Source organism: Pogonomyrmex barbatus, unplaced genomic scaffold (assembly GCF_055798465.1).
Source record: "Pogonomyrmex barbatus isolate J1 unplaced genomic scaffold, ASM5579846v1 scaffold8, whole genome shotgun sequence".
Taxonomy (NCBI): domain Eukaryota; kingdom Metazoa; phylum Arthropoda; class Insecta; order Hymenoptera; family Formicidae; genus Pogonomyrmex; species Pogonomyrmex barbatus.
Window position 1 is genome coordinate 4,427,742 of NW_028297182.1, and position 18,825 is coordinate 4,446,566.

The following is an 18,825-nucleotide window of genomic DNA, read 5'->3' on the forward strand; positions in this document are numbered from 1 at the left end:
CGCTTTACGAAAAGAATTACAAGATAGTTAACGAAGAATGGCATAAATATTGATAATTAGTTCAAAATTTCAAATTATAATTAGCACTGCAATCCCCAATATTTGAAATTTTATGAATACAATTGACAAAATGATTTAAATACTTGGGCTGTCCTGAGAGAATTTTAAAGTATTAATTTAAATAATTATTTATTGTTTATCTATCGTAAAGATAAATTGTATTTTTAAATAAATTTAACACAGGAATCAGTAGCGTCATTATATGTTTTAATTTTAAAATTAAAATTTTAAATGCAATTCAGGAACCATTCGAACAACCGTAAAAAATATTTCATTAAACTTCTGCAAAAATAAACAGAAATATGTACATTTATTTGCTTTGAATAACGTAAAATTGTAAGATTATATACTATAAAAATTTCTAATATAGAAATATAGAATCTTCTAAACAATGTTATTAAAAATTTTGAATTGAAGAACATTTAGACATTGTCTACAATTTTAAATTTACATCTGATTTACATCTATGTGTGTGTGTGTGTGTGTGTGCGCGCGCGCGCGCGCGCGCGTGTGTGTGTGTGTGTGTGTGTGTGTGTACACATCATATAGAAAATTTTATTACCAATATACAATATCATAATTCATATGCATTTAAATGTAAAACATATGAGGCATCCCTTATATTTTTATTAGCCAAATACATCTAATCAACATAATGTTTATATAATGCGTATTTTTAATCCTACGACTCATAATAAATATTAATAATTACGTTTAATTTATTAATAATATATTTACCCGTATAAGAAGACATTTTAAAAACTTTCACATTTAATTACATTTATCTTTATTTTTATGTCAATAAATTTTAAGAGAAATATTTTAATACACATTTTCCATTGTTAATTTGTATTAACATCAATTTTAACAATATATATATTTAAATACATAAGAGCAAAAAGATAATTGTAATCTGTATTGAGTTATAAATAATGATACCTCCCTCTACTTATTATGATGTCCTTTATACGCATCGATATTTGTTGGCACGGTCATCGGTCGGTTGGCATTACTTCGTAACGAGCTGTCGAAGCAGAGAGATCGTGATTCAGAGAATAGACTATTTTTTATCACTTATAACGGTAAATACAAATATAATACTGAACAAATTATTATAAACCATTTTAATTATATATCTATTACACAGTGTAAATATATTTACACAGTTTTAGATATAATAAATAAATACATATAATAAATCAATAGAAAAATATTTATGAATATTTTGTTATCTAAATATAATTGTCAAAGATGTAGAAGTATTCTAAAACGCAAGTACAGTTTACATATAATTCCTCTTTTAAAATTATTATTAACGTTAAAAGTCTATTTTAAGATAAAAAGTTTTATATCACTTTTTTATAGATGTATTGATATAATGTTTAATGTAATAATGAAATTTTTAATACATTAAAATAATATAATAATATAATAATATAACAATATAACAAAATGATATGTTCTCATAACACTAGTACACCAGTAAAGATTTTATTTCTTTCTCGATGTAGTAGATAATGAAAGGAACTTTTAATCGGTATCAAAAATTTGCGTACTGAATTTGATAATCAATACGTTTCAAGTCCGCTAAAAATAACGGCATGTGATTGATAATATAATTACTTGAATTTAATTCATATATTCATATACATATATGATATTTAGAACTTAAGATTCTGCTTTCAAAGACAGGCTGTGACTCTTTCAGTTATTTTGTACTTTCTTGTTGTGATCATAAATTTATCAATAAAATAATCTATCAATAAAAGAATCTATAATTATGGCTATATAGTTTTGGTAAAAGTCAAATTTTGACGATATAATTTTACTTCATGTTTCTGTTTTTTATAAAAAATACGAATTTCTGTAAATGAAAAATTTATTTAGATGAATATTATCGAATTAATAAAATTATTATATGGAAAGTTATTATAAGGAATTATAATAAAGTTATTATATGGAAGTTTACTAAATTACGTTACGGCTCTTTATCAACATAAAGAAAATGTGTTCGACAAACCCAAAATGAATAACGAGCAAATAAACAGACCACAAACAACCAGAACCAGAAGATCGGAAATAACAGAAATCAATAATAAAATCACATCCAATGCTACATACGATGCATGTCAGACCTGAAGTTAATTTTCGTTTGCCTGATTTTATAATACCAAAAAAATACAAAATTGATTTAAGATTAAATACAGAAGAGGATATCTTCTATGGAATAAGTGATATTAGCATAGAAATTCTTAAAATTACACAAAATATAAGCCTGCATTCAGCAAATTTAGAAATAAATAGATTTATCTCATTTCTAACTAACTAAAATTATTGGTGAACAAAAAATAGTGTATGTAACACGTAATATTATCTATATACACGAACTGCAAATTGTCGTCTTGGATTTCGTTGATACCCTATCTCCTGATAAATATAATTTGACTATATGGTATAAAGGTGTCATTGCCAATGATGTCGGAGGATTTATCAAAATATCATATAGAAATGCGACAGGAGATAAAAAGTGAGTAAGAAAACATATATATGATATTAAAAATACTGTAATAATAAAGAAAACGATTTTATTATTTATGTCCCTTAATTAATCAAAATTAATACTCACGCATAATATCTAAAGCAAATTTGTGCAAACATACTTATAATGTTATAATTGTTATATAACAACAAGTCTATTAATTATTGGAAGTTAATGATTCACAATGACTTACATTGCATGATAATGAAAGTTCGTTAAACATGTATAAAAGTAACGTTATAATATTTATAGAGTTTTTGGTTTGGTTTGGAAAGAGACTTTGGTTTTGTTACAAAATATATATTTAAAAAATGTGAATATTCTGCAAAAAGTTATAACAACGTATAAAACGTATAACAATGTATAAAATGATATTATTCCTTCCTTAAAGATTTTTACTAAATAAATTCTTTACAAGTATTGCCCGCGTATATAAAATAGAATGTTTAATTCGAATCTTTCAACATTTATTCTATAAATATATGTGTTTCTATAAATATATGCATAATAAATTAGTGTATAAAACTGTAAAAAGTAGTAGAAAGAAAAAACATGTCTTGTACTAATAAATGTACTAATAAATATAGAAGTCGAAAAAATGTTTCTATTAAAATTTATTCGCTCTCTATTAAGTTTCTATAATAATGCCCGATATGCTATTAAAGAATAAAAAAAATATCTTACTACATAATTAATAAAATTAACTAAATATGTTAGATCATCGCAACAAGTAACTCAATAACTGGAATGCGACGTCTCTTTCCATGGGACGAACCAGGACTAAAAGCTAATTTTTCCATTACTATATAAAACATCCTGAACATTACAATGTTTTTTCAAATACACCTTCTCTTCTCTCAACGTTGACGATGACACGTTTTGCTATAACTCCTGAAATACCTACGTATCGTATAGCAATTTTGTTATACGATAAAAATGATTATATTTATACTTCTCCCGTATAAAACCTCGAATTATGGAGAAGAAAGTCGATCGAAGTGCAATGGAATCAAATTTTAAAATTAATTAAAGATGTCACAATCGTAGTTGAATTTATGTAGCAACAACCAGAAGAATCTTTAATGAGAAATAAATATGCGATCGCAGATTTGACAAATGATAGCGTGGATAAATTGCAGTTCGTACTTTATAGGTAGTATGTGCATTTAAAAAAATTAATTTCTATATTTCTATATTTCTATAGTAAGACAGTTACAGAAATGGAAAAAATGTTGTAAATATTATGTAGAGTAGAATGTTATTAGTAACAAAAATATTACACGGTGAATATTTGTGACATATAACAATATTGTTTATATGTTGTTTGCAGAGAAGAAGATATTATTTACAATGAAGAAATCCCATCGCACGCAAAATCGAGTTATCACGTATAATAGGATGTAAAGTTGTAGATCAATTGTTTGGTACTGCAGTTAGTCCATCATGGTGGTCTTACATGTGGCTGAACGAGGGTATTGCTACGTTGTTCGGCGTGTACACAATCAATCAGATATTTTGTCATGTTTGTGATACTTTTTAAGAAAACTAAATATAAGTTCTATTTGAAGGCATATACGAAGAGAAAGAATATTCATCCAATATTTTCAATAATATTTATGTTAAACATAAAGAATTTTGTTGCATTTTTGTGAAATCGCTTATAAAATTTTTAATAATTTAATTATATTGTTAATGGTTATTAGTCTAATGATAATAAACTGATAATTAAATTATTATTTATTTCGTGACTTATATTTGTAATATTTAGACTATACAGAAACTCGGATGTTGGATTTGTTCGTAGTCCAGACTCAACAAGAATCTCTCCATCTAGATGATTCACAAGTTATGAAATTCTCTTGGTTCAGAAGTTAACAGTATCTCTGAAATTAATTCTCTCTTCTCTTTCACTTATTACATAAAAGATATGCAGTACTGAATAAAAAAAGTTAAAACAATTAAAGCATGTAAAATATTTAAGTAGTATACTAAAAATAATAAAGTTACTTCAATTTACATATTTTTTTATTTATTAAAATAAGTAAAGATATATTCTAAAACAAATATATTCTAAAAACATCGAAATTTTTAATTAATTGTAGTCTCAATATTTCTGAGAACTTTCATAAGTTTAGAGTATAACTTTTGTTTGATCTTATAACGCTTATTTGTTGTAGCACCTTCTATATTGCGTATGTTACATCATACAGTGGGTGATGAAATTTTTCAAAAAGGGATTAATGTGTATATGAAAAGAGAGTAAGTATTTTCATGTCTTTTTCCTCTCTTTCCTTTTTTGTCAAATGAATAATTTTTTATTTTAATTTCTTCGTTACATGATGTAAGGTTATATGTAAATAATAATTTACTATATTCTTTGCTATTTCGCAATATACAACAACTATGTTATTTTTTGTAACATTTTTTTTGTCAAATACTTTTTTATTTCTCGAAATAAGAAAAAATTTAAATGTTTTAAAATAAGAAGAAAATTTTTTATCCAAAAATTTGATATTTAAACTAAATGATTAATCATCAATAAAATTTAATGTAATTATTTTTCGATTATATAATTACATATTATTTTTGTTTGTAGATAATAGTGATAAAAATTGAAAACATTTTTATTACAAAATTTATCTATTTATTATCTATTATCTTAATTAAAATTCAATCCGTGCAATTCGATGTTGAAACTTTACAACTTATATTGCAATTTTGCGCAAATAAAATCACGGGCATCTGTCCCGCAAGAACTAAATTGAGCGAACGATGCAAATTATGCGTGTTTTTCGACAATTATAAAATTGCTGTAAATTTGTGTTTATGCTACATATCGAGAAAATCATGTTTGTTTGCTGATATTGTCTTTATCATATACATCGTTAATAGAATTAATTTTTCTACATTTTTGTAAAAAGAACGGAATGTCTGGACGATTTTTGGACTATAATGTAATCTATCTATGATTCACAACTCATGGATTTGGAGAAAATTAACGTGAAAGACCTGATGAATCTTTGGATACAAGAAAAGCAATATCCCATTCTTAACGCAAACCTATGGTACCGAATGGACAAAAATTGTTCTAGAAACTGCCTCCAAAAACTGGACGGTGCCATTAACAAATCAAGTGTATATAAATTTAAAACGAATTTTACCCAAATTTTGTTTAGTCCGTGCACAAAAGCAGTTTCTTGCAAAATGTTACAACTCTGAACACAGTCAGTTCATAATAATCAATCGGCAACAAACAGGTAAATGACGATCAAATATTTAAATGTGGAATATCATTAATTCATTCATCTTACACTATGAAGACTTGTTAATTATGGAAAAAAAGAAGTTCTTGACCTATTTTTGTAACAGAGTTCTTAGATAGGATATATATGACTTTAAAATTGTATATCAAGTTAATATTATATATAAGTTAGAATTGCCTATATGCTCCTTTTAGTGATTTTAATCCATCTATAATTATTCTTTTCTTAAACGAATAACGATTAACGCATTTAGTTTAATAATTATATTTATATGTATGAAATTCTTTGATATTATTCCTTTCTGATATGCAATATTTATAAACAAAGGTTAAGTTTCATAAAAATTTATTATATCGCTGTGAAAAAGTTGTCAACCGAATGATCCGCAACATTTTCGACGTAAAATTCAAAATTATATTAGTTAGTAAATACCAATTTTTTATTATTTATAATACAAGCAATTCTATCTCTAATTAATATCAATTACATTACAATTTAATACACTTTAATGGCAAATAATATTTATTTATCACATGACAGGATACTACCGTATATTTTATAATTTGAAAAGTTGGTTAAAAATCGTACGTTATCTAAATTCTGAGAATTGTACAAATATTAATGTCGTAAATCGTGCTGAAATCATCGATGATACGTTCCATTTAACAATATCAGGCGAATTAGATTCTTCTGTATTTTGGGAAGTCGTAAGCTATCTAAAATGGGAAACGGACTATATACCATGGTATTCTATGTTCAAAGCTGCTGAACACATGTCATACATTTTATCGTTTCATAGTACCGATAGTGCAATATTCAAGATAAAAGCGATTTCACAAAAAAAATTTTAACAACTTATGTTATTATGTTCAAAATATTAATATTTTACTTTTAATAATTTTCTAAATCTTTCTCTAAAAGATATATAACTAATATGTAACTAAAGATGTAACTAATTTAGAGAAACAAAATTTTACAAGTAGGGTCTAGAAGATTTTGCTTAAAATTTTTTAAATAATTAATGTTATTTTTATGTTACTTTACAATACTCAGAGGAAATTACTAATGCAATTGGGTCCGCTTCTTCAAAAGATTAGATATGAAGAAAAACCTAACGACAACAGTCTTATTAAATGTTTAAGACAAGAAGCTTTAAGATGGGCATGTGTTCTCGGTGATAGCGAATGCAAAAAACATGCTGAATTTCAATTGCAATGGCATTTGTTAAGTACGACGTAATTATTAATTCTTCTATTGTAATATTTTTACTATATTTGCAATATACGTCATACTTTAAATAAAAATATGCAAAAATACAAATTATAATTTTATGATAAAATGTTTCAGAAAAAATAAACTGTTACCATGGTGGAAGGAATGGACGTTTTATAATGGTTTATGTGTATCTAGCATTTCTCTTGACAAATTATTTGAAGATTTGGATGAAGTTTCGAAAATTAAATATTCAGAAATGAATCCAGATGAAATCTCTAGCTTGCTGTGATGATACTCATAGTCTCCTGTTTCTTTTCAATAAGCTAAAGAAGCTAAAGAAGTTAAGAAATGATTACATCTTTTCTTATACAAAAGATAATGCACGGATGATCTCGATTATTAAAAACTACATTTTTTGTTTTTATTATGTTATTCAGAGATATGCAAATAATAATTCAATTAATTTTATTAAACAATTTGGAAGAAATCAAGTTCAAGTAATAACTTGTTTTCATAAATTTTATATGTTTAATGTAAATTTTTAATTTTGAATACAATTAGAATTTTATTACATTATTTTATTATATTATATTATATGCAATTTCTTTTCTAGAGAGATTAGTACAACCGCAGCATTAATTAATATTATAAATTATACTTGTTCTAGGAAATTACTCTGTAAAGTAAGTTTAATTACACACGATTACTCTTCTCCTTTTATGCATTTTCTACCGTTAACTTACAATTCTTTTATTATATTTTATATATAATCAAATTGATTATATTTTATATATATGTCATAATGTCACAAAAATTTTCTACTTCTATGTTGTTAAGTAAGAAATTAGATGAATAACATAAATGTAATATAAAAAAAATTAATACTTTATTTCTATATATTTCGACATAAGAATCGGTAAAATTATTAATTTTTAATGTGTGTGTGTGTGTGTGTGTGTATATATATATATATATATATATATATATATATGAATATTGTTATTCATTACAAACAATATACAAATTTACAAAATTATTATATATAAAAAAATAATAACGTCAGTATTTTCTAAAACTTGATATATCTTCATGTGCGATATAAAGAATTCTTTCTATACTTCCTGACACAAGTTTGTGTGCAAGTAGCGTTGTCAAAACAGGATAAAAAAATCCTGTATTTTTCGTATTTCCCAATTGCTAATAAATCATTAATTAATAAAATTAAAATGAGTAAATATATGCCTACGAAATATAGCTTTCATTATTACTAGAAACGAGACGTTTGGATGCGTGCAGATAAGCAAATAGTGCATTATTTGTAGATCATACTCTCAAACATCTCATCGCATATCTAACAATCGTAAATGCGCGTAATATTGAACTGCCTCTCCAAATTCGCTCTTATTTTTTATTAACTTTTTATTAATTGCAAACGTCGCGACGCGTTAAGAATTTTTTTTAGTTATTATCAGTTATTATCAGTAAAATCGGATTTGCATTTAAGCTCTCTGTCAATAATGATTAGATAGCTTATAAAAAAATATATAAACAAATACATGTAAGATACATAAATAATATCATAACATTATTATAAAATATCATGTGTTTCAGATTACAATTTTCTTTTCTAAAATTAATAATTTTGCAGAATATAAGCATATTTAACGTAACTATGTTAATTTTGCAGATGAAGCAACGGATACATAAGAATCTTACTAATTCATTACTTCATAATACCGAACATATAAAAAAATGCGTCTCTCTCTCTCTATGTAAGTGGATGATGAATGTAAGATGATCCTGCTTTAGTCTTTAATGGATTATATAAGAGAAGATTGCATTAAATTTATGCTGCTCTGTGTACCATTTCGATATTACTGCCAGTGCTAAAAATGTATTTCGTGTCAGATATCACAGTTTTTCAATATTGTTAGAAAAAATCGGAATATAATCTAGGATTTGTTATTTCGTGGTTAAAATAGATATATATCGGTATTCACATCTTTCTTGTTTTCCTCTTTGTAGATATCTCCTTGTAATTCGACAATCAATCTCAGAGAAGAAAACAGACTGATATCGTTAGAAGCTTCTGACATTTATGTTAGCCTTATTTTAAAATATATTATTAATATTATTATAAATTATTCTTATACATAATTAATTTTATAATAATTATTAAAAATATATACTATAATGCGTATAGAATTTCTGTATGTATATTTTAAATGTATGTGTAAAATAAACGTCAAATAATATATAACGATTTTATATTAATCTTATCTTTGACTAGTTGCCTAGTCTTATTTTTCAAAATTGATTTATCGCATTTTATGAAAAAGACTACAAAATAATTAACGAGTAAAGGCATGAATACTGATAATTTGTCAAAATTCAAATTATAATTGTTATTCTCAATATTTGAAATTCTGTGAATACAATTAACAAAATAATTTAAATAACTGAGGTATTCTTAGAGAATTTTTATATGTAATATTAGTTTAAACAATTATATATTATTTATCAATAAACCGTAATAATTACGAGTAATTCATTAATAATGTAATTACTTATATAAGAAGACATTTTAAAAATGTTTACATTTAATTGCAGTCTTCTTTATTTTTATGTTAATAAATTTTAAGAGAAATATTTCAATATACACTTTGTATTGTTAGCTTAATTTGTATTAAAATCAATTTTAATAATACATATTTAAGAACATAACAACAAAAAAACAATGGTAAACTGAATTTAGTATAAATAATGACATGTTATATTTATACCTCCCACTGCTTATTATAATGTCCTTTATAAGTACCGATGTCTGTTGGCACGGTCATTACTTTGTTACAAACTGTCGAAGCAGAGGGATTCAGAAATTACATTATTTTCTATCACTTATAAACGGTATACAACTTGAACAAATTATTGCAAATCATTTTAAATATCATTAAGCCTACACAGTTATAATACATTAATTGATTAATACATTAATACATTAATACACTAATTTTAATAAATTAATCAATAGTACAATATCTATATTTTGTTATATAAATATAATATTAATAAAGATTTAAACGCATTTCAGAACGCAAGTATAGTTTACATACAATCTCTTTTTTAAAATTATTATTACCATTAAAAGTTTTTCTTAAGATAAGAAGTTTCACTTCACTTTGTTGTAGATGTGTCGATATGATATTACATATAATAATGAAACGATATGTTCTTATAACACTAATAAACAATTCTATTTCCTTCTCGGTGTAGTAGATATTAAAAGAAACTTTCAATCAATATTAAAAATTTGCGTATTGAATTTGAGAGAATCAATACGTTGCAAGTCCTAAAAATAACGGCACGTTGATAATTTAATTACTTGAATTTAGATACACAGATTTAGATAGACAGATATATGATATTTAGAACTTAAGAATCAACTTTCGAGAACAAGCTGTAACTGTTTTAGTTAGCTTTATATTTTTCTGTTGTGATTATAAACCTATCAATAAAAAAAATCTTTAACTATGATTTCATACTTTTTGCAAAAGTCAAATTTCGAAGATATAATTTTACTTCATATTTCTGTTTCTAATAAAAAATACATTTCTGTAAATAAAAAATTTGTTTAGATGAATATTACCAAATTAATAAAATTGTTACTATATGGAAGTTTACTAAATTACGTTATGGCTCTTTACCAACACAAAGAAAATGTATTTGACAAATTTAAAATAAATAACAAGCAAATAAACGGACCAAAAACAACGAGAACTAGAAGATCAGAAGTAATCAAAAACACTAAGGAAATTACATCCAATGCTACACACTCTTACATATACCAAACGTCTAAAACCTTACGTGATAGGCTTGTCAATCCTCGTTTGCCTGATTTTATAAAACCAAAAAAATACAATATTGAACTAACATTAGAGACAGGAGAGGATATCTTCTATGGAGAATGTTGTATTATGATTATGATTCTTAAGGCTACACAAAATATAAGTCTGCATTCAGCAAATTTGGAAATAACTGAAGTCATATTAACTGGAAAAAACGGTAAATATGTAATAGTGGATAAAGCACGTGATATTTCGTATATACACGAACTGCAAATTGTCGTCTTGGATTTCTCTGAGGTTCTACGTCCTGGTAATTATACTTTGAGCATAACGTATAAAGGTGTTATTGCTAATGATGGAGGTTTTGTCAAGGTCTCATATATAAATGCGATAAGAGAAAAAAAGTGAGTATGAAAACGTAAAATCACATCACTTTAAAAATATTATGTAATAATGTCTAAAATGAGTCTACTATTTATATCTATTAAATACTAATAAATATTATATAATAAAAATTAAAAAGAGTCTCTGAACTAGTGAAAATTAATGATTCACAATGGTATAGGCGGTCTATAATAAAGTTCTTTAAATATATGGAAAATAATATGTTATATCTCTGTTAATGTTATAATATTTATAGAGTTTTAAAAAAAGCTTTAGTTTTGTTGCAAAATATATAGTAAGCTAAAGTAAACACTTTGCAAAAAGTTATAAAAATAATAACGTATAAAGTGATATTATTTCTCCTTAAAGATGTTTTATTAAATAAATTCTTTATAAATATTATGCGCGTAAATAAAATAGAATTTTTAATACGAATCTTTTAACATTTATTTATAATCTGTATATATATGTATGCATAATAATATAAATATATTGAATTGGAAAAAAGTAGTAGAAAAGAAGGTCACGTCTTGCACTAATAAAACATAAGAGCTGCAAAAATATTTCTATTAAAATATATTCGCTCTTTCCCCCGTTCCTATAATAAATTAATTTAAATGTTATTGAAAATAAAAAATTGTCTTATTACACAATTATCAAAATTAATTGAATGTGTTAGATGGCTGATCGTAACAAATAACTCAGCGATAGGAATGCGACGACTCTTTCCATGTTGGGACGAACCCGGATTAAAAGCTGAATTTGTCATTGTTGTAAATGTTCCTGAATCTTACAATGTTCTTTCAAATTCTTTTCGTTTTGCATCTACGTCAAAATCTTTGACGACATACTATATCGTAATTATTCCTGAAATATCCACGTACCGAATAGGAATTGTGATATTTGATAAGCATGATTATACTGATATTTCTCCCATACAAAACGTCAAATTATGGAGAAGAGAGTTGATGAAAGTACAATGGGATCAAATTTTGAGATTAATTGAAGATGTCACACGTACTGTTGAACATACATGGCAACTGGAAGGAAATTTATTAAGAAATCAATTTGCGATCGCAGGTTTGACAGATGACGGCGTGGATAAATTGGCGTTCGTACTTTACAGGTAGAATACGTTTAAAATAAAATTAATTTTTATACTTTTATAATAAAACATTGTAAGCATTGTATAATAAAAATTGTAGAATAAAGAAACGTAGTAAATATTATATAGTATGTAATGCTACCAGTATTAAAAAATAGCATATATTGTGAATATTTGTATATAACGAATCATTTGTTTGTTATGTTTAGAGAAGAAGATATTATTTACAATGAAAAAATAGATCCCATTGCACGCAAAATAGAGTTATCACGTAAAATAGGACGTAAAGTGGTTGGTCAATTGTTTGGTACTGCGGTTAGTCCATCATGGTGGTCTTGCATGTGGTTGAACGAGGGTATTGCTACGTTGTACGGCGTGTATACAATAAATCAGGTATTTTTTCATGTGTGTGATAATACTTTCAAAGAAAACTGAATATAAGTTTTATTTGAAAGCACACGAGGAGAGAAAGAATATTTTTCCAATATTTTCAATGATATTTAAGTTGAACGAAAAGAATTATGTCGCATTCATGTGAAATCGTTTATAAAATTTTTATTAATAGAATTATATTGTTAAGGGTTATTAGACTAATGATAATAAACTAATAATTAAATTATTATTTATTTGACTATACTTGTAATGTCTAGATTATGCCTGAGAGTCGGATGTTGGATTTATTCGTAGTCCAGACTCAACAAGAATCTCTCCGTCTAGATGATTCACAAGTTATGAATCCTCTTGGTTCAGAAGTTGACAGTATCTCTGAAATTAATTCTCTCTTCTCTTTCACCTATTACATAAAAGGTATAGAGTACTGAATAAATAAAGTTGAAACAATTAAAACATGTAAAATTATTTAAAAACTATACCAAATATAAATTTTTACTTTACACATTTTAATTTACATATTTTTTTATTCACTGAAATAAGTAATGACTGAAATAAGTAATGAATATTTTAAGACAAATATATTCTAGCAGCATCAAAATTTTTAATTAATTGTAGTCTTATCAATGTCTCTAAGAATTTCGATAAATTTATTGTACGTATAATTTCTTGCATGTTTGATCTTATAATACTCATCTGTTGTAGCACCTTCTATATTGCGTATGCTACACCATACAGTGGGTGATGAAATATTTCAGAAAGGGATTAATATGTATATGAAAAGAAAGTAAGTATTTTCATGTCTTGTATCTTTTCTCTCTTTTTCTTTACGACAAATAAGTAATTTTTCATTTTTATTTCTTTGTTACATGTAAGTTTATATGTAAATAATAATTTACTATATTCTTTGCTATTTTTGTGCCGTATAATGTTATTGCATATAAAATAATTTTCTCAAATACTGTCTTACTTCTCGAAATAAGAAAAAATTTAAATAACATGTGTTAAAATAAAAAAAAGATTTGTATCCAAAAATTTGCTATATCTTAATGAATGACTTAATCAGCATTAAAATTTAATTTAATTATATTTTGAATATATCTTTATATGTATTTTCGTTTGTAGATAATAATGGAAAAAAATTGGTAAATATTTTTATAAACTTTATCTATTATTCAATAATCTCAATTAAAATTCAATCGGTGCAGTCGATGTTGAGACTTTACAACTTAATATTGCAGTTTTGCGCAAATAAAATCACGGGCGTCTGTTTCACATATTGATAACTGAACTGAGTGAATGATGTGAATTATGTGTTTTTTTTTCGACAATTATAAAAATTGTGTAAATTTGTCTTTATGCTATATAAGAGAAAATTATATTTGCTGATATTGTCTCTATCATAGAATATACATCGTGAATAGATAAATTTTATACATTTTTGTAAGGACGGGAAGTCTGGACGATTTCTGGACTGTAATGCAATCTGTGTATGATTCACAAACTATGGATTTGGAGAAAATCAATGTGAAAGATCTGATGAATCCTTGGATACAAGAAAAGCAATATCCTATTCTTAGTGTAGCGGAAATCATTGGTTCCGAATGGACGAAAATTTTTCTACAAACTGCTTCCGAAAACTGGACGGTACCGTTAACACATCAAGTGTACATAAATTTGAAACGAATTTTACCCACATTTTGTCTATGGGAACAAAAGCACTTTCTTACAACGTGTTACAATTCTGAACACAGTCGGTTCATAATAATCAATCGACAACAAACAGGTAAATGACGATCAAATATTTAAATGTAAAATATCATTAATTTATTTATTCTGAAAACTTGTTAACTATAAAAAAGAAAATATTATTGACTTATTTTTGTAACAAAGTTCTTAAATAGGATATATTTGACTTTAAGATTGTATAGCTAATATAATTTAGAATTGTCTATGCTTCTTTTAGTGATTTTAATCCATCTACAATTATTTTTTTCTTAAACAAATTACATTAATTTAATAATCATATTTATATATTTCATGAAATACTTTGATATTATTCTCTTCTGATATGCAACATTTATAAGCAAATGTTTCATATTTATTATATCGTTTATTATATATAATTTATTGTATATACATAATATATTGTTGTAAAGAAGAGGTCAACTTAATGATCTATAAACATAATAACATAAGTAACATAAAATTCAATATTACATTAGTTTGTAAATATGAATTTTTTTATTATTTATAATACGAGCTAAATTATTAATTAATATTTTAATTTGTATTTTTGATCATATTTAAAAGTAAAAATAACATTTAATAATATTCAATCTGTAATTAATAACAATTATATTATAATTTAATATAATTTAATGACAAATCGTAATTATTTATTTCGCATGACAGGATATTACCGGGTACATTATGATTTGGAAAGTTGGTTAGGAATTATAAATTATCTTAATTCCAAGAATTATGCAAATATTAATGTTTTAAATCGTGCTCAAATCATCGATGATACATTCCATTTAGCCATATCAGGCAAATTAAATTTTTATGTATTTTGGGATGTCGTAAGCTATCTAAAGTGGGAAACGGACTATATACCATGGTATCCTATGTTCAAAGCTGCTGAGTACATGTCACACATTCTACCGTTTTATAATGTCAATAATATAATATTCAAGGTAAAAGCGATTTCAGTAAAGAAAATTCTGACAACTTATGTTGTTATGTTCCAAATATTAATTTACTTTTAATATTTATCTAAATTCTTCCTCTAAAAAATATGATGTAACTAATTTAGAAAAATAAAATTTTTTACATTTCTACAAGAAATTCAGTTTAAAATTTTTTGAATTAATGTAAAATTAATGTTATCTTTATTTTATTTTATAATATTTAGAAGAAACTACGAATGCAACTGGGTTCACTTCTTCAAAAGATTGGATACGAGGAGGAATCTAATGATGACATGTTTATTAAATGTTTGAGACAAGAAGCTCTAAGATGGGCTTGTATTCTCGGTGACAGCGAATGCAAAAAACATGCTGAATATAAGTTGCAATGGCATTTGTTAAATCCGATGTAATTATTTGTTCTTCTATTGTAATATTTTTACAATATTTAAAATACACGTCATACTTTAAATAAAAATATATAAAAATACAAATTATAATTTTATGGTAAAATGTTTCAGAAAAAATAAACTGTTACCATGGTGGAGGGAATGGACGTTCTGTAATGGTTTATGTGTATCTAGCATTTCTCTTGACCAACTATTTATAGATTTGGATAAAGTTTCGAAAATTAAATATCCAGAAATGATGAAATCTCTAGCTTGCTGTAATGATACTTACAGTCTCCTGTCCCTCTTCGATAAGCTAAAGAAATTAAGAAATGATTACATCCTCTTTTATACAAAAGATGCACGGATGATCTCTGTTATTAAAAACTATATTTATTGGTCTTATTACGTTATTCAGAGACATGCAAATGATGATATAATTAATTACATTTTATTAAACAATTTGGAAGAAATCAAGCCCAAGTAACAATGTTTTCAAATTTTATATGTTTAATGCAAATTTTTAATTTGCATACAATTAGAACTTTATTACATTATTTTGTTATACTATATTATATGCAATTTCTTTTCTAGAGAGATTAGTACAACTGCAGCAATAATTAATATTATAAATTATACATATTCTGGTAAATTACTCTGTGAGGTAAGTTTTATTAAGCACAATAACTTTTTTCACATATTTTTGTTAAATTACGATACTTTGATTATATTTTATATGTCATAATGTTACAAAAATTTTACTTTAATGTTGTTGACTAAGGAATTATATAAATAACATATATATGTAATATAAAAAAAATTAATAATTTATTTTTATATATTTCATTTTATATATTTCATTAAAAGTCGGTAAAATTATTAATTTTTAATATCTGTATGAGTATTGTTACTGATTACAAACAACATACAAATTTACAAAATTATTTTATTTATTATTTTATTATAAAAACAATAACGTCAGTATTTTCCAAAACTTGATACATTCTGATTCTGTGTGATGTAAAGGATCCTCACTTCGTGACATTTGTATAAGAGTTGCATTGTTAAAACAGGATAAAAAATCCTATATTTTTCGTATTTCTCAATTACTAATAAGTCATTATTTAATGAAAATTTGTGAATAAACATATGCCTATAGGATATAGCTTTCATTGTTGCTAGAAACGAGACGTTTAGATGCGTGCAAATAAGCGAATAGTGCATTATTTGTAGATAACACGCCTAAATATCTCATCGCATACCTAACAACAATCGTAAATCGTAAATGCGCGTATTATCTTTTTATTAACTTTTTATTAATTGCGAATATCGCGACGCGGACTAAGGATTTTTTTTGTTATTATCAGTAAAATCGGCTTTGCCTGCATATAAGCTCTCTGTCAATAATGATTAGATAGCCTATAAAGAAATACATAAATGAATACATAAGTAAGATACACAAGTAATATCATAACATTATTATATAATGTCATGTGTTTCATATTACAATTTTCCTTTCTAAAATTAATAATTTTGCAGAATGTATGCATATTTAACATAACTATGTTAATTTTGCAGATGCAGAAATGGATACGTAAGAATCTTACTAATTCATTACTTCAGAATACTGAATATAAAATAAAAATGCGTCTCAAGAAACTTTATGTAAATATTGTAGATGATGAATGTAAGATGATCCCGTTTTAATCTTTAAAGGATTATATAAGAGAAGATTGTATTAAATTTATACTGCTTTGTATACCATTTCGATATTACTGCCGGTGCAAAAATGTATCCATATTTCGTGTCAGGTATCATAGTTTCTCAATATTGTTAGAGAAAATCGGAATACAATCTAGGATTTGTCTAAGACTTGTTTTGTAAAAATAGATACATATCGATATATTCGCACCTTTCTTGTTTTCCACTTTGTGGATATCGCTTTGTAACATTCGATAATCAATCAATCATTCGACAATCAATCTCAGAGAAGAAAACAGACTGATATCGTTAGAAATTTTTGACATTTATATTAGCATTACTTTAAAATATATTATTAATATTATTATAAATTATTCTTATTCATAATTAATTTTATAATAATTATTAAAAATATATTCTATGATGCGTATAAAACTTCTGTACGTATATTCTAAGTATATGTGTAAAATAGACGTCAAATAGTATATATAACATTAGCTATAGATTTTACATTAGTCTTATCTATAACTAGTTGCTTAGTCTTATTTTTCGAAGTTGATTATCGCGTTTTATGAAAAAGATTACAAAATAACTAACAAGGAAATGCACGAATATTGATAAATTGTTCAAAATTTCAAATTATAAATGGCATTGTTATTTTCAATATTTGAAATTCTGTGAATACAGTTAACAAAATAATTTAAATAACTGAGTTATTTTTAGAGAATTTTGTATGTAATGTTAACTTAAATAATTATTTATTGTTTATTAATCATAAAGATAATTTCTATTTGTAAATAAATTTACCATAAACATTTATCAACAGCGTTTTTATATATTTTAATTTTAGAAACATTTCAGAAACTATTTGGAAAAGCGTTAAAAATATTTCATTCAATTTCTGCAAAAGTAAACAGAAATATGTATCAACATTTATTTGCTTCGAATAAAACTTTAAGATTATATTAATATATAAATTAAATATAAATAAATAAATTTCTGAATTATAAAATCTTCTATTAACAATATTATTAAAGATTTTGAATTCTTGGATGGACTAGATATTGTCTACATATTTAATGTTAAATTTATGTGTAATATATATATATATATATATGTACACCTATGTGTATATATATATATATATATATATATATATATATATATATATACACATAGGTGTACAAACATTTTATTACCAATAAAAAATAATGTAATTTATATACAATTAAATATAAAACATACGA

General features: G+C 24.8%; 2 protein-coding genes across 5 annotated transcripts; both read left to right on the forward strand.

Annotated features, from left to right (window-relative positions):
* The first annotated feature begins 537 nt into the window (after positions 1–537).
* Positions 538–7,662, forward strand: LOC105422705 (uncharacterized). Of its 4 annotated transcripts, XM_089083848.1 has the most exons (6): positions 538–1,142; positions 1,948–2,587; positions 3,930–4,858; positions 5,521–5,856; positions 6,916–7,097; positions 7,210–7,662. In XM_089083848.1, exons 5-6 carry the CDS (start codon positions 6,928–6,930, stop codon positions 7,364–7,366), a joined length of 327 nt encoding a protein of 108 aa, XP_088939974.1. In that variant the 5' UTR covers positions 538–1,142; positions 1,948–2,587; positions 3,930–4,858; positions 5,521–5,856; positions 6,916–6,927; the 3' UTR covers positions 7,367–7,662. The 4 variants fall into 4 exon arrangements, 3 of the variants coding, with proteins under 3 accessions (XP_088939974.1, XP_088939973.1, XP_088939975.1); XM_089083847.1 differs by lacking the exon at positions 1,948–2,587; XM_089083849.1 differs by lacking the exons at positions 538–1,142; positions 1,948–2,587 and adding an exon at positions 2,884–3,752.
* Positions 7,663–7,690: 28 nt separating this feature from the next.
* Positions 7,691–18,149, forward strand: LOC105423902 (aminopeptidase N-like). Its single transcript, XM_089083819.1, has 13 exons — positions 7,691–7,760; positions 8,765–9,984; positions 10,713–11,326; positions 11,986–12,432; positions 12,621–12,804; positions 13,062–13,218; positions 13,507–13,588; positions 14,250–14,587; positions 15,217–15,497; positions 15,716–15,897; positions 16,010–16,360; positions 16,472–16,541; positions 17,456–18,149. Exons 3-13 carry the CDS (start codon positions 10,713–10,715, stop codon positions 17,582–17,584), a joined length of 2,835 nt encoding a protein of 944 aa, XP_088939945.1. The 5' UTR covers positions 7,691–7,760; positions 8,765–9,984; the 3' UTR covers positions 17,585–18,149.
* The last annotated feature ends 676 nt before the right edge of the window (positions 18,150–18,825 follow it).